Genomic DNA, 17704 nt, shown 5'->3' with positions numbered 1-17704 from the left:
ATAGTGAGATTCCTGGCTATAGAGATGCCCAAGATTAGTGGAACAGCATATGATACAATATTGGCCGTAAAAGGGATGAAGTAAAAATGCCTCATCATTAGTCAGTAGGGACGTGCAACTGAAACCACACAGAGTCCCACATCACACCCACTGTAATCACCAAAAAGATGGATGACAGTTCAGTGTGGGAGAAGATGTAGAGAAATGGGAGCCTTTGAGCATTCATTGCTAGGAGAGATATAAAATAGGACAGAGGCTTTGGAAAGCAGCTTGACAATTCCTCAGAAAGGTAAATATACATAAACCCTATATAACTCAACAACAGCATCCCTAGATACACATCCCAAACAAAGGAAAGCACAATGCTCACACAAAACTTGCCCAAAAAAGCTAAAGCAGCACTGTTTACAGTTGAAAAAAAGTGAATGAAACTAATGTCCATCAACTAAAGAATGCGTGAGCAAAGTGATGTTTTCTATGGATCCCTATCTATCCTCCCAGTGGGCCATCACTCAGCCACAGGAGACATGAAGTTCCTAGGAAAGCTATAGGATGGATGGTCTGTCCACTAACTAAATGTACATGTGGTACCCAATGAAGGAGCCAGACTCAGAAGCCACACTGTACTATTCCATTACACCAAATGTTCAGAGGAGGCAAAAACAGAAAAGAAAGCAGACTGTCCGTGGCAGAGTCTGGAAAGTGACTGCCGATAGGTTTGATTTTCTCTGGTGGGTAAAGAAATGGTTCTTAGATAGTACTGGGAATTGCACAACTCTATAAATACATTAATGCTATTTTTTATATAATTTTTATTTTTATTTTTTCACAATTTATTCATTATATATCTCAATTGAGGCCCCTTCCCTCAACTCCTCATAGTCCCACCCTCCTCCCTCCTATCCCCTTCCCTTAGTCCACTGAAAGGCAGAGTTCTCCTCTTTTGCCATCTGCCCATAGCTTATCAAGTCTCATCAGGACTGCCTGGATCTTCTTCCTCTGTGGCCTGGTAAGGCCTACTGAACTGGATAGAGTAAAAGGAAAAAAACAAAATATGTTATATAAGTTGTATCTCAAAAACAAAACAAAACAGAACAAAAAACCCTGTTTTGTAAAAGTAGGTGGGCACAGAGGTATAAAATCAAAGTGGTGGCTACATCAGATGTTGGGTACAGATTTTGAGTTGTCCAGCCTATACAAAGTAGCCAGAGGCCCTGGCAGACAATAACGGGGACCTCAGATGCCATAGCCTTTAGAAAAGTAACAATACAGGCCGTAGGAACCTGTTCCCAAACTAGTGGCAGCTCCAACTACCTACCTGTGCTTCATGCCTGAAAACTGGAAGAACTGGCAAGAGAACTGTGGCTCAGAGAGACATGAATCCACATTGTATGCCACTGTGCTACCCAACCCCTACTACACAGAGAAAATGGTCCTCACAACTAGCAGGAGATAAACTACCCTTTCCGTCAAGAACTCTAGTCTGGACACACGACAAGATCTTGATCAACTCCGATGTTTTGAGTCTTTACAATCATCTTACAGTCCCTATCACTTTCAGATTATAAATCGTGGCAAAGGTCAAAACATCATGTCATCTGTTAAAAGCCCAGTGTCCCTGCCAACAGGCTCCCTGTGTAGCGAGCTCATCACAGATCATGCAAACTCCCTACCCTAGGGCTACCAATGGCCCTAAGACAAATGACATGCTCAGTGGCCCAGGGGCAGAACTCGAGAGAGCAGAGACTCCTTCTCTGGACAGGCACCTGGTAGTTGGAGACAAGCATCAGGAAGGGGCCCCCACATGCAGCCAAAGGCTCGGACACCACTCCCCTCACTCTCTGAGCTACCCAGTCAAGAATCAAACAGCCATCTTCATTCTCCATTTTCATGGGAATGCATCTCTCTCACTACATGTACAAATTCCTTTCTCAATCCATCAAGTACTGCTGTCCCTCCTCTCCCAGTTATGAAAGCACACAAGGGAGTCATAGAATAAATGGAATATGCCCCACCATCTATCAATGTCTCTAAATAAAGAAGGAGCCCTGTAAAACAGATATTAGAGTCCTGCTGAGCTTCAAGACCAACTGGCTTCGACAAGCCATTTCATCTCTCCAGGAACAAGCATGGGTGGAACATGGTGGCAGAGGGAAAGAGGAAAAGGAATGAGTCAAGAACACCAAGTAAGGCTAGGTCAGGTCAACCCAGGCCAGCCAGGAGAAGCAGTAATCACTGGAAGGGAGAGATAAGAAAACCACTTCCATGGACGAACATTCAGATATAATAAAACATTAGCTCTGGGAATGGAGAAGAGGACAAGATGATTCTAGATTTCTTTTCTGGTGTGACACCCAGTCAACAGAAGTACAGTCGATCTTTGACACAGGGACTTCAAAATAACAGACAAAAGTTCATTAAATGCACATCTTTTAAAGTATGCTAATTTATCCACACAGTTTCCATCTGAACTGGGGATTTAGAAGCCAAGGAAGTATAAAATGCAATTAATGTTGTCCAAGCCATTGGTACAAGAGCAGGACTGAAGAGATGATTAAAATTTTAAGATTAGCAAGGTTATGTTTGAGCGGTTATACAACGGATGCAGGAAAGTAGTGCAACCAAATTAATTCACGCTGAAGTTAAGCACATTGCTGGTTAATTAAGGCCATTTTAAGTAATTAATTTTCCAGAGATAAGACAGTCCCCGACTACACGCTCTTCTCACAGAGGGTGAGGAACTGAAGAGGCAATGCACAAACCAAGCAGTAGAGAAACAATTTATGAAACACCATAGGCCACTGGCCTGCTCAGAGTCCCCAACCAGGGAGGGATCACCCTGACACTGATGAGATTTACATTTGTGCAAGGGAATGTCATTCAAGCACCTTATATGTAACATGAAAGAAGAACCTAAGGTGGGGGTGGGGCAGTGGTAGGGAGATGTTAGGAGCACACACTACTAGAGAATACAAGGGACAGAACCTGATGCTTACAGGAGCTCAGATCACTGCTCTGACTACAAGCTCCCAGGTCAGGACACCAAGTGGAGAGGGTCTTAACAAGTAACAGTACCTACAAAGCACAGAGAGTACCCATGGGGTGCTCAGCTACAAATCATGCATCTATATCATATCCCTCTTAAGGACCATTGGGGACAACAGAAGGATATGAAGAGCCAGAGAGCAGAAAGGTCCAGAGTGAAACAGTGTCTTTGGGATAGGACTGCTAAGCTGCTCTCCTGAATACACAGCAGCTGTGGTTTTCTGCACGAGACCTATACAAGATCAAGCCAACTGAGCCCCTCCCACTCAATGAGGAGCTAATGATAGCTGACTGCTACTCAGGGAAAGTATGTTTTCTCTCAGGTTGTGGCTCCCAATGCTCCAGTGAAAACTCTCCTGCCACAGAGTTTATGGGCTTCACAAATTAGAATCTATGCTTCTTAAAAGTTTTGTCTAAAAGGACATGAAGTTGAGGAGGGGAGTAAGAGGTGTGGGAGTGAAGCTAAGAGGAGTTGAAGGGAGGAGGAGAAGAGGAGGAAGGATGAATATAATCAAAATATATTGTATGAAATTCTCAAATAATTAAATATTAAAAATAGCTACATGAACAAACCAACAACAGTAATTAATAACATTTCTCCAAATTAAAATATGAGGTGAGGACAGGAACTCAATGTCACACAGGGAGGAAATGACCAGGTCAGATTCTTGGTACTTGTAATATTTCTACCACACCCAGAGCTGGCTATCCAGGTCACTTCTGAGTAACCTGAAGAATCATGAGTCAGTAATAAGGATGTTAACAATGACCAGGGTAAGAGTGAAAGAACCCAGCAGACACAGGACATTCCCTCATGGGTTAAAAACAGACTAACATGTCCCATGAAACCCTAAGAACCTAGGAAAAAAAAAAAAAAAACAACGAATGTCATGGCTGAAAGAGGCCATTGAGCAGTGTCAATGCAGCATTGAAACAGCACTCTAGAGTAGGTGGGTTCAAAGTTCACACCTTCCATGTTAAGCCACATAGCCCTTCCAAGGAGGGCCCAGCAGCACTGCACACATATAGCACTGCACACATAACAGACATGAAACACAAGGGCAAGCCTCCCTCCACTGCCTATTACCTTCACCACCTCACCACCATCCACCTTCATCAACTGCCTCAAGTTCTGCTGCAGAAGGTTGGTGTTGGATCTCCACTTCAGAAGCCCCAGGAGGTCCACTGCAATGAAACACAGGAATCAATCAGTTCCCAGCTCTGGCAAGAACTTGGTCTTGAATTCATGCAGCATGTGAGGGTTTCTGTGAACACTTCTCAAAAGAAAAGCCGATTTCAAAAGGTTCACCAGCTAAATATTTCATTACCGAGTGCCAACATACTTAACAGCAGTGAGGCTGAATTCACTATTTCCAAGCACATTTACCATGAAATGATGTCCATGTAGGAGCTTTCAACATGCATTTGGGAACCAAGCGGGGGGACGGGGGGAGGCTGTTTCCTACGTATTGGAGGCAGCTGCCAACCACTGTAACACTTGTAAGATGCTGCCCACCCAGAAAGAGCTGCCAAGCCCTCCTTCCCCAACTGGCTCTTCCTGCTCAAGAACAAATGTGTATTTTTAAAAATAAACTAAAACAAATTCAATGGAGCCACAACGAACCTGAAGAACGGAGAATACTCTTTGACCAGCTGCCTGCTGCCTTCTGAGCTGTTTGTGGGTCTTAGTAGAAAGGCCGAGGATTGACTATACTGGCTTTCAAAGATCCAAAGGGGATGGGGGGAGGTTGGTTGTGTGTGTGTGTGTGTGTGTGTGTGTGTGTGTGTGTGTAAAGGTGCATGTACAAGAGTGTGTGTAGAGGCCCAACCTTGGGTATTTCTTGCTCCTCCACCATTCTGCATGCTACCTTTTAAGACACGTTCCCCCACTGAATGTGGAGTTTGACTCAACCCAATGGTTTGGAGAATGAGCTCCAGGAATCCACCTGTCTCTACCCACCCACTCCTAAGTGCTATGGTTATAGGCACATGCCACTGCCGCCAGCTTTTATGTGGGTGCTAGGGACCCACCCTCGTCTCCTCATGCTTGCATGGCAGGCAATCTACAGAAACATCTTCTGAGGCTTCAAAGGTTTTGGGTTTTTTTTTGTTTTTTGGGGGGGCGTGGTTGTGGGGTTTTTTTTGTTGTTGTTTGTTTGTTTGTTTTTAAGCTTAAAGGATTTTGCCTAAGACAGTAAGATGTTCTTTAAAGTAGAAAAACAGAATCCAAGCCCTGTCTAGGAAATCCCACATGCCTACACTTTTTTACTCCCAGTTATATTACTAGGCCATTACTTGCAAAAATGCAACTAGCAAACTGCATCTAATCTACTGTTTATGTGTAGCAGGAGCACCAGCTACAGAAGAGACCACAAGCACCAAAATAATTAAATAAACAAATAAATACAGCCATGGCTCCCATTAACATCTGAAAGCAAGCATATAATTTGGGATCTAGGTAAGAATGCAGTAAACAGATATGCATTCTAATTTCAGAATCAAACCACACAAAAGCCATCTCCACCCCATACAGACTTTCATGTATTTCACATCGCCTCGGGCATCAGAAGAGTAAAGCAGAGGGGGACGGCGCACAGCACCCACATACAGTGTGGGTTACATAAAACCAGCTGAGTCACACAGTAACTACGGAACATCAGGCAGGGAGTTTCCCTTGTTTTTCCCTTGTTTTCTTGTCTGAACGGCAAGCATATGCTGCATAATTTGCAGGGCAGCTAAAAGAATTCAGTGATACAATATGAAGGCAAGCTTATCATAACACTGAACACAAGATGCAACCAGCCACAGTCCTTCAAATATGAAAGACAGCTAGAAACTTTGGGTGGAAGGTGACATGTTGCCATTTCTTAACTGAAAGCAAAGTAACAAGAACGGATATATCTTGTCTTAAGACACTCCTGGTCCCAGGGTTGGGGATATTTCCATCTCACAAGGGATCAGTGTTTCTTTAATGGAGACCCATGAATCATCTGGACCCCAAGCTGGTGTCACTGGGCTAAGCCTGATCTCTATACTGTAACTTTCAATCTGTATTTATTTACTTATTGGTAGGTTTGGGTTGGGGGTTGATTATTAGTTCTTTGTTTGGGGTTTTTCTTTCCATTTTGCTTTGGCATTTTGTTTTGTTTTGTTTTGTTTTAAGATAGATCTCACTAGACAGGTCAAACTAGCCTAGAGCTCACTGTAGAGTCCAGATCGTACTTGAACTTGTAATTCTCCTGTCTCAGGGATCCACACCTCACAAAATCTGGGATGATAACACTTGTCCTGTCAATCTGAGCTCTGTTTTGCAAATGAGAGAAAAAAGGCTCAAATGAGAAAATTAACAAAAGATCATGTCTTGGGTGGGGGCTTAAGAAAACAGCTTGCCCCACCCCCACAAAGCTATCCAGTCAGAAAAGACCTTGCTCCATCCCCTATGTTCCCAGGGACTCAACACAGGTGGATTCATTATTATTCTTTGTTTCATGACTCCTTTCGCTCTCATTATACAGTAAGCTAATTGAGACAAGGGATCACATCTTACAGCTCTTTTCCTACCTCCTATGGCAGCCCACACAGCACTGAGGACAGAGATCTTTAATACAAACCTTGATGAATAATTCAGCCCCTGCTTTTTTTTTTTCCCTAAGTAATGGAACTTTGCAAGAACAAATTATGGTTTCAGGAAAATGATTCTCTCAAAGGACAATTTGGGACTCCATACTCTGATGCCAACTGGGGCACCCCATCTTGTATACTCCTGGCATGGCACAATCCCAAAAAGGGGTATCACTGCTGGCATGAAAAGAAAGCCAGATTCCTCCTTCTGTTTAGTGAGCAGCATCACTTTGGAATTTCCTTGTTGCTTGGCAACAGCTGCTGCGGAGACCAGGGCTTTCTCCCTGGGTACCAGAGAGGGAATCACCCTGCAGATGGTGAGATTCAAGGAGCTGGAAGGTGAAAAGAGGAATCCTCACAACACCCTGAGAGGTTCTCTCTCTCTGTCTCTCTCTCTCTGGGATGTGTGATTTTAAAAAGATCCTGTGAATGAGACTTGTTTTGAAAAGACAATTATGATCAAATTTCAAACAATATCTTGCAGTGTATCTGAAACATGACCCACATATAAGACAGTGGCTTATTCCAAAGTGAAAAGTGACCTGCACCAGATCTCAGCACCTGCTAAAACACTAAAACACCACACAGAGGGCCCAATGACCCAGCTGGGGACACCACCATTAGTCTGCATTAAATGAGGCACGAACACTCATTTGTTGGGCATATGCAGAGAGTCTTATTCCTAGTACAAAAACATTCTTGTCACAGCCCAGTCCCAAGCAGGAGCCCACACAGCTGACTCATGTCCCTGGGTACTGATCTCCTGCCTCCCTCACCCTACCATTTGTACAAATCTAGTCCCTTAGGGGGAAAAGTTCCATTTGTTGGTGGGGATTATCACAAGGCAACAAGTTAGGACCCTTCAGGAATGATTCAGACAAACCCACAATGACTTAGCAACCAGGAAGTACCCAAATGGCCACAAAGTAGCAGTATTCTTCACATAGAGACCCAAAAAACCCAAAGTTATCTGGATAACTTATAGCCCCTCACTAATACATGAATAAGGCATCATTGGGTAAAGCTGAGAATGAGAGATGGAAGCAGGAGGAGAAAATTTGAAAAATATCTGACCCAGGGTTGGCAAGCCTAAGCCCTCAGAACACAAACATTCCTCCCCCACGCCCCTACCCCCTGAGTCCAGTCTTCCAAAGGACAGGGTTTCATCTGTGCTAGGTTAATCCTGTGCAAGCCCAAAAGGATGCCTGCCCCTCAGCAAATCTCAAACTCCAGCCATGACTGACAGGCAACACAGAGATGTGATTCCTGATAATGACGGACATTAATAATCACAACTCATATCAGACAGTTAAGAGGGGAAAAAAATTGGATTTTTAAGCTCTATTTCAAGACAGCATAAAGTCCCTGCACAGCTGTGATACGGCCACATTAGGAGGATGCAGCTTTTAAATGAAGGATTTGTGCAGAGAGCCTCTGCCTCCTTCAGACAGAGTCACGGCAACGGCACTGGTGTGCTCTGAATAAGAAGCGTCTCCACTGGACTGCCATGTTTCTGGGAAGGCTGCAGGGGAGGGAAATAAACTCAGCCAGCCCAGGGACATGAGGAACCAGCCACATTAGGCTGAGCTTAGTGTATGGGAACCAGAAAGTACATCTTATCTCACACCACAAGGGGACTAAAAATGTCAGGCATACCAAGAAAGATAACCAGAAGTTATCTCAAGGAGAAGCTAAGACAGAGGAAGACACAAAGAAAGGAGGTACCTCGAATCTGACAGTCTATATACTGGTCCGAAATCTCTGGAAACAACAAGAATAGGTGGGTTTAGAAGACCTTTATTCAAGGTCATTTCCAGGGTTAAATTAGGGCCAAGGTTCAATTCCATTTCTCTGGTCTGATTTCAAATCTTATATGCTTACCCTGATGCCTTGCTATTTTTTCTTTTGGCTGGAAAGTATCTTAAAGAGGAAGTCCAGAGCTGGCAAGATGGCTGAGTGATAAAGGTGCTTGCCAACACTCTTGATGAACTGAGTTCAATCTCCAGTATCCATACAGAGGATGAAGAGGACCACTCTTCATCTGCCTGCCCCCACACCTCAAATAAATACATGTTTAAAAATAAAAATAAGACCTTTCGTTGTTTAATCTCCCTGCTGAGTTAATTCTTAGACCAAATTAGAAGTGTGAATTTTAAACTATGACGGATGCCACCTCCTCCTCCCAAGTGCATCAACGTCTATGCGGGTCCTTATCAAAGGACAGAATAAATGACGTCCACACACCCACAGGAAACTCCTCCACTCAACAAGCAGCCAAAAAAGATGTGTCTGAGAGGGAGGAATTCTAGAACTCACCATTCTGGGTCAGTTTGGTGGAACACACCAGCGTAGAGATCTGGAAAGAGTCTTTGCTGATGGTGCAACTCCCAAGACTCTGCATGCCCTTGCCTGTGGCCGAGTGGCCTTTTTCTTCCAATTCCGCCTTGGTAGAAGGGAGGCTCAAGTATGTGGCTGCATCTTCCAGCTTTTTGGCTTCAGCCTGTAGGTTTGATCATACGCTATGTGAAACAACATTCATGGAGGCCACACTCCACGGTTTGTTTGCATGCTTTATTATTCTGACTTTTTTCAACCCTCAAACCCCCTTCTACACTGTGCTCTACAATGTACATTAACAACGTTCCCTCTTCCTGTGCATTAATTCATATCTCTAGCCTTCATATACAGCATAGACTGTGCTATTGCCTGTCATCTTCTCTCATTAGGAATAGCAAAAGGGCTGGTCATCATAACTGCTCATTTGCATAATTAAACATTGCTCACTGCTAGAGAGCAGCTCTCTCCTCGGGGTGGGAAATGTCAGCTGTGATGTTCATCTTGATCACAGGCTTGACTGGAGGGAGAAGTCCTTGGAGTTTGGTGAAGCACACCTCTAAGTTGAAGCTACGACAAAGGATTAACTATGAGGGGAAAGTTATCCCCCTGAAACCTGGTACCACCAAAGACTGGGGACCATGATAGGATAAGAGAAAGTCTATGCCCACAGTATTCTTCGCACTCTGCTTCCTGGTCACCATGATGTGAGTCCCTCCATTACACCCTCCCCAGCAGGAAGGACTGAAAGCGCTGACATCTGCACCAGGACATGCCCTGGATACCTTCAGTTGTTTGGCTCAGTCATTTAGTCACAGCCATGAAAACCCAACAGCTCAGCTCAGGTGAGGAAGTTATAAAGGACTGATCAGATCAGCATCCCCAGTATCCCTGTGATGATGTGCGCACCTTGTAGACAATAAGGTCATGTTCTCCGTCTCTCAGGGTGGTCCCATCGTATCTCATCAGCTTCACAAAGGCTAGTGCAAAGATTTTCTCAGATTTATCCTTAGCTGCAAAGAAAACCAATAATTACCTTCAACTACAGTCAGGATACAGTGATATTAGCACATGCTACTGAAGACACCTTATGGAAAAAATCACCCAACTGCGCTGAAGCCAATGGAAGATGTGGAGAAATGGAGCAGAGTCACCAACAGGAAGATTCATATCACAGAAGGTTAAGCTGTCCTCAAACTAGTTCGAATATCAGAGCAGTTCAAAGTCTCGGGGAAGACTACAGAATGTGAGGACCGATTCCAGACTAAAGAGCACGAAAGTTTCGAGGAAGAATGTGAAGGCACGCTCAAGATGCTACAATTCCAGAGTAAGCAGGAACAACAAATGTGAATGTGTGTGTGACCTGGAATAGAGACCAGGAGTGGAAACTTAGGACATGGCAAACTACGGCAAGGATGGAAAAAAGACTTAGCAACACAGAAACGACAGAGTCGAAAAGCACATCACCTACCTCTGGGGGCTTAAAGACCTGAATGGGAGGGAAGTTCTTGTGCTTTAGCAAGACAGTGCAACAGTCAGACCTGCATGTGGGGCTCATGCCCTCCTTCATTCAACTTTCCTCACAGCATCTAAAACAGTCAGGTGCCTGCTTACATAATTTTCCTGCATCTGATGGGCTTTTTCTTCATGGTCCTCATCACTGGCAGGTATGTAGGGATGGGGGATCTGTTATTGTTATTGCTAGCCCTGGCATCTAAGGGTATGGGGGTATGTATGTGTGTCTGTGGGGGGTGTACATGTGTATGTGTGTATGTGTTTATTGGTAATACATGCATGCGTGTTTCTATGTCTGTATATGTGTACATGTCTGTATGTACATATATGTCTATATATGTGTATAACTGTATGTGTGTATATATATGTATGTGTACATGTGTATGTGTGTGTCTGTGTATATACATATATATGCATTCTACATGGGTACATGTGTATACATGTATATGTATATGTTGTGTGTATGTACTGTGTATAAGTATATATCTGTATGTGTAGATGTATACATGTGTAGATATGTATATATGGCTATGTATGGTTGTATATGTGTGTGTACATGTATCTATGTATCTATGTGTGTATACATGTGTGCATTTGAGTGTATATGTGTGAATGTATGTGCATGAGAACATATGTGTGATTGTGTGTATGTCTGTATGTATATTTGTACTGCCATTACCCAGCATATGAAATAAAGCCTGACAAACAAATGCTTGCGCCAGTTACGAAGAGGGACAACAAACAGGTAAGCTCTTTTAGGCCACAAAGAAAGCAAAACCTGGAGGCGTGCCCAGGAGTGGAAGATCAGAGGCCCTGTGGGTGGATGGTCAGAACAGGTGGATCTGAGAAGATAGATGGACCATGTGCCCGGAAGAAAGGGTGCAACACAGAGGTCCAGTAGCAACGGGGACCCAGCTCATCTGGGGACAGAAGGCCAATGTGGCTGGTGAGTGAGGTAGTGACACAAACAAGAGTTAAAACCAAAGAGATGAATTCCACAAGCTGCCACCTACAGATGGCACACAGACACAGAGGTGCAGAACCAGAAAATGTCAGAAGTATATATTCAAAAGTCTGTTCAGGAAGGAAAGGACAGAGGTGGGACATGGAAGGAGGGCATATCCACCCTCCTCTAGTTGAAGCGCACAAAACATTCATCCCACGACCTCAATGCCCAAGGAGCCATCACTTACTCATCTTGATAGTTATATGCAACTTATATGTAACAGGGGCTAAGTAAATGATGACTAATTACTTAAAGGACGGAAAGCCAACCAAAAAAGAGAGATAGGAACAGAACAGATGTGCCTTACTAAACATAACTTTATGAAAGAGCAGCACGTGTGAAAGACATCAGTTTCCAAGTGATTAGGACCCGCTCCGTCTAAGCCTGAGCCCCCAGGGGAGCAGCGATCTCTAGCCATACATGCAATGGCACTTATCAGCAGACAGCTTCTACTGAGGCACTAAAAAGGGGCATCATTCATTAACACTGCATCTTCAACACTCAAGGAAGAGGCCCTGTCCAACACATGCTCACTAAGAGCCATCACAAAGTAGGTGGACTATTGTTCTAGCACCACCTCACAGAGTCCTGTGAACTACATAGCAGAAACCCACATGGACTTACAGAGTAGCCAGAGCCCGCTCCAGTCCCAACAGACTCAGCTTCTGGCTAGACCATGAAGTTTTATCTGCAATAATGCACTAATGTATCTACATGGCCGACCAGCTACAGCGGGCCACATCCTCATACGTCAGCACCAAGCTTTCTAGTCTAGCTAGATCACAGCAGAGGACAACCCATCACTTCTCCCTCTCCAGGCCCTGCTCTAAGGTGGAAAGCAACTTGTATGTGCCCAGTGGTCAGCCAAGGGGGATGATGAGTACTGAATTCTTTCCTTCTCAGACCCAGGATATACTGCCCAGCTGTAGCAGCCCCTAGGGCTACCCTCAGTGGCTGGCAAACAAGATCTCATAAGCACCACACTTACAATGCTCAACATGTCTCCAGAACCCCACAAGCTGTGGCCGTAGAGGCTTCATTAATTATGCAAATGTGTCTTGGCATGTCGGGTGATAGCATCTTGTCTATAATGAGTACTTAAAACTGACGAGAAAAACAAGGATTTTGAAAATTAGAATGCTAGAGACCTTCCTTTGCCCTAGTGTAATTCATTAATTAAGGGGAATGAATTTGTTAAGAAAGTGGCTCAGGAGTAATTCTGACACAGTCCTTGACGAGTCTAGAACTTTTAGCTACTGTGCCGCTTCCTCCACAGACCCTGGAGGCCCTGCAGCCTGGGGATGATATGTGTCCAGGAAGCCAAGCCTGCACTAAGGCTGGTCTTTCTACCTCTCTAAGAGTGCCTAAGCTCCTACTGCCCCCTCGGCAGAACTCTGGCCCACAGCACATCTGGACTGTTGCACCTGTGCCCAGAGAACCCCTTTGACCAGCCCCTATCTCTCCACACTCCATTTGACATTTTAATCCTGGCTGCCATTACTCAGGTGGCCCTGCAGACTAACCCCATGCTGCCACTTAGCCCAGAGTCTTCATCCCCTGGTTAGATAGACAGGCACTAACACAAACACCAGGAGGTGGAAGAATGTCCTTGTCATTTCCCAGAGGCACTGTAGTGTAGCACTAAAGCACGGGTTACGCCTTAGGCTCTTTTCAGAGGCACTAACCCAAAAGCCTCTACACGGAGTTCCTCGTGTGTAACATGAGGATTCAGGAGAGGAACACTGACTCTGCAAGGGATTCTGGAGATGTTTGATCCGAACAACACAAGGAAGCTCCCATGTCAGCCTCAAGGATAGGAGCTCACAGTCTGTGACTGTGCCCATCATCCTGGGGTGTCGGCCATCCAGGGCACCGTGTACACTGACCAGGACCAGGCCTTCAACCTGCTGGGCCTAGTCTTAAAGCAAACACAAAAGTGAAACAGCACATCTCCACTAGCTGCACTTCACTAACCTGCTTCTCACACTTATCGTGACCTCTGATGGCCTTTTAGCTTCTGACCTTCTTACACGGTTAGGATGGGATTGTGAGAGGTACCTGCCATGCATGCCCTCCTTCCATCCCACACGGATGCACCACATGGGCTCCTGGCTGTTTTAGAGCCTTTGTGTAACTACTTCCTGGCCTTGCACACCCCAAGCATGCACCCGTGTAGGTTCAGATATGGTTCTCTAGCTCTATGGAACTTATGCCCTCTCTCTCCTAACTCCTCCTAATGATAGCAGCCCAGGCTTCTCAGTGACCCTACGCAGAGGACCATATGCCTCCCAACAATAAACCTTGGCTCACAGTCAGCCCTTCAGGATGTTCTGTAGCTTCATCCTCTATCACACACATCTGACCCACAGGGAGGGCCTGAGCCCCCAGAAACTGTCAGATGGGGGACACATGAGCACTTCCTCATGGCAACAGGGTCCGCTCTGGGACCTGCCCTGTGGTGAAGACAGTCCAAAGGATGGCATTTCTGTCCTAAAGCAAGGGCCAGAGAGCCTCATCCTTAGGAATCTGCAACAGAGTCTAGAACTAATTCAACCACTGCGATGGGAGCAGCTTCAGTAATCAGTAAGCAATTCTTTCAGAAAGGGGAAAGCATGAAGGTGCAATCCTTCCTCTAGGCTTGCTATGAAAGTTAGTGTTACACCAACGTCTGGGAGAGCTCCAGCTAAGCTCCAGCAAAGACAAAAAGTGGTTCAAGTTCTTAGTTCTTGATGCTAAGGCAAAGAGTGCTAAAAGGCAATCTTCCAAATGATTTGCTATGCCTCAGTGGCCTTCCTAATAGCCTGGCACAAGTGAGTCAAAGAAGATATGGAGCTGGAAAGGTGGCTCCTGCAGAGGACCAGAGTTCAGTTCGTAGCACCTACGCAGGCCAGCTCACAACAGGGTACAACTCCAGCTCCAGGGGATTCGAAGCCCTCTGCTGCCTCCACTGGCACTGCGCTCATGTCTGCAAACCCACACTCACACACACACTCACACACACACACACACACACACACACAGACACATAATTAAAAGTAAAATCTTTAGAGACAAGGAAGAGAGACATGAGGAAAGAGGAGCAAGGAGCAGGTGCACCTCCCATCCCAGAGGAAAGACGAAAATTAATTTCCCTGAGATCGTTCATTGATGTTCTCCAGGGCCAAGTTCAGGTGAAAGAAACGGCCAAGGAGCCACGACATCACCGCAAATGACAGCCATGTCCTAAAGCGATCCAGAGCAGGTGCTGCCTGCTAAGCTTTTCCCTTGAAAACAAACCCTGATAAAGTGGCCCATTACTCACAGTCCTGCGAGGATCTATGGCGGAAGGTAAATCGAAGGTGACTCCGGTTTACATCCTCAATGGGGATAGCCACCTTGAAGAACCGAAAGGGGACATGTGAGTACCTTTCCGAACATCCCATAGCAGGAAGTGCTTAATTCAGGCTAGTTATCCGTACTACGATAAGCATTCAGGGACCAGAGCAATGAAAACACCCTCTATCTTATCCTCGTATGATTTCTGCCAAAGGCAAAATGTCTTTTGAAAATTTAAACAAGATAATGTTGTGAAGGACACGGAGGAAGCTCTGCTAGACAGCCGGGTAGTTTTTGTTTTAACACTCAGATGTACACTGCTCGCGTTCTATTTTTGAAAGCTGTTCTCCTCATTGTAGCCCCTATATAAAGGTGTGTCCGCATCCCTTCGGCAGCTGCAGCAAGAAAGCTTTTTTTTGTTCCATTATGGCCAAAGAACAAGGCTTCATGTGTGCTGTCTGTAAGCAAAGACTGCCCCTAATGTTCATGTCAACATCTATATTTGAAAGGCCATCCCTTACCTTCTGTGATTCAAATTCTTAGGTTGGGCAAGGGTACAGGGGTCGGGGGGGGTTAGTTTTACATATTACAGTAGGGTACCATAGCATCATATACAGGCTGCGTGATGAAAGCCTTATATCAATGCCACAAAAAGCAGATCCACCCTCTCCACGATAACCTCCACACACCGGCATCCCCGCTTCTTCCTATTTGGTACACAGGCAGCAGGCCACATATACACCAGACCCAAGGAGAGAATGATGTTAGCTATGCTGAAGATGTGACAATTCATCCCCATGGAGGTACTATTTTTACATTCCAAGGAGATAAGGGTGTGTGAGAGGAACTAGCAGGGAGGTTCTTTAACCGTCTTGAACAACTTTGCTTTGTGTGGTGTGAGGGAGGATTTCACAATCAGCCCCTGGGGATGAAACGACCGCAGAAACACAATACCTTAAGGGTCTCAAACCAGCGAGGCTGCTTCACTTGATAATAAATAACGGATTTGTACTCGGAGATTGCCTCATCACCAGCACCAGGGAAAATCACATGCTTCAGGAAAAGGCAGAAAGAAAGAGTTCATGTTAGGGCTGCTGAGGTGGCTCAGTGGGGAAAGGCTCTTGCTGCCAAGCCTGACAACCTGAGTTCAATCCCCAGGACCTATGTGATAGAAGTGGGATATTGACTTCTATATACATGGGCATATACATACACACACACACACATACACACACACACACACAATGAATAATATCTATCTATCTGTCTATCTAGATATCTATTTTTAAAGGTGTTAGCATTAGAGATCACAGTATCTCACCCTACACAGTCCTGTTACACCCACCCAAGAAAAAGTGGTAGTTATCCAGGATGCCAACACAGCACTACATTTGGCATGCATTCCCAAAATCAAGGGGCAGGTCTGCCTGTGCCAGCTACCAGTCTAAACCAGGCTAACCTCGACTACCACTTCTCCTATCCCCTGCCCAACTGGCTTCAAATTACAAGCTGATGACACTTGCCCAATTTACTTAGTGGGCCTAGAAGCAAAGACTCATCTCTCTAGCTATAAATGTTGTCGGCCAAAATTCAACCACATCCATAACACTAAAGCCTAAGAGGCCAGGGCATGATAGTTCAAGGCTTCTGCAGACATGAGTGACACTAGACAAGGCCAGACAGGAAGAAAAAGTGTGAGACCTGCTGCACACAGCTGAGCCAGGACACAAGCCCAGCCACTGCTGTCCAGTCCTAGAGGGACACTTGCTCTGCTCATCAGAGGGAACCACAGCCTCTGAGCCACACCGGTGGCTTCTGCTGGCTGCTCTGGCCATGAGGAGGAGGTGTTATTGGTCACCTCAGGCATTTAAGAGATAAGGCAGATGATCCTATAAACCTACCTCACTCTATGAGCCTGAGCAAAGAGAATCCTCAGGTTCTATTTCTTCATCTCTCAAATATTGAAAGAAATGGTCTCTGACCTACAACTGTGATTGCTAGGTATGTGGGATTACACCAAGAAATAAGGCCTCCTTATAAGTCTGAGCAAAGAGGGTCGTCAAAATCTACAGGGATCCCCTGAGACAGGCTGGTGGCCTGGATACCCAGAACACAATGACAAGCAGGAAAAAAAAGGAGGCTGCTACCAACACACATCCCAACATATGACATAACACAGGCAATCAAAAACCTCAGTTCCTGTAGTACAGCCAAGGCGGACATGTGCAAAGCTGAACTTGAACTCTGCAGACAAGACTCAGCAAAAAGAGATACCTCCAGTCGCTTCCCATCTTCATCAAAGACAGACACCGTCACCTCCACGTTCTTCGCGGTCGTTTTACTGCCTTTATCAAAATCCCCTTGAACTAATGTCACATAGATATCATTTCGAACATCACCTGGGGGGAAAATTATATCTTTATAGCAATCCATCATTCATTGTGTAACTGTGAATTTAGCCAAATTGTCGGAATTGCTGTCTTAACGGAATATTATAAATACTGCATTAGACAGTTCTGAAATATTTCCTACAGAACAGTCTAGGCTTCTAAAGCATGGCAGAACCTGTTCGCGTCAACTTTGGCTCTGCACCTCTCTGAGGTGCTCAAAGAGGCTGCTATGCCACTGCTGGAGCTACAAGGACCCAAGCCCTTTGTAGCATCCCGTGATCACTAGGGTCCTTTGTAAGCCTCCCATGGAATATCACTGTGTCCTCAGCAGCCAGCTCACACATGCAGAAGAGAACTGCCAAGGCCAACTTTCTTTGCTTGTTTTGAACTGTCCGATTTCAAGCCTTGAACTAAAAGCCTATTGCGAATGAGAACCACGAGCCATGGACAAAGGACAGGTCACGGAAAGGTTAAATGT

General features: G+C 45.2%; 1 protein-coding gene across 2 annotated transcripts in view; it reads right to left on the bottom strand.

Moving 5' to 3' along the window:
- Positions 1–17704, bottom strand: part of Dock1 (dedicator of cytokinesis 1) — a 494434-nt gene that overhangs the window by 384401 nt on the left and 92329 nt on the right. For both annotated transcript variants that reach the window (XM_060381413.1, XM_060381416.1), the window contains exons 14-19: positions 17111–17235; positions 15791–15889; positions 14823–14895; positions 9910–10013; positions 8983–9166; positions 4133–4230 (exon numbers count right to left, since the gene is read on the bottom strand). In XM_060381413.1, coding sequence (XP_060237396.1) covers positions 4133–4230; positions 8983–9166; positions 9910–10013; positions 14823–14895; positions 15791–15889; positions 17111–17235 — 683 coding nt within the window. The remainder of the gene's footprint in view (positions 1–4132; positions 4231–8982; positions 9167–9909; positions 10014–14822; positions 14896–15790; positions 15890–17110; positions 17236–17704) is intronic.

This window comes from Meriones unguiculatus, chromosome 1 (assembly GCF_030254825.1).
Source record: "Meriones unguiculatus strain TT.TT164.6M chromosome 1, Bangor_MerUng_6.1, whole genome shotgun sequence".
In the NCBI taxonomy this organism is placed as follows: domain Eukaryota; kingdom Metazoa; phylum Chordata; class Mammalia; order Rodentia; family Muridae; genus Meriones; species Meriones unguiculatus.
This window is presented reverse-complemented; position numbering and strand designations above follow the sequence as displayed.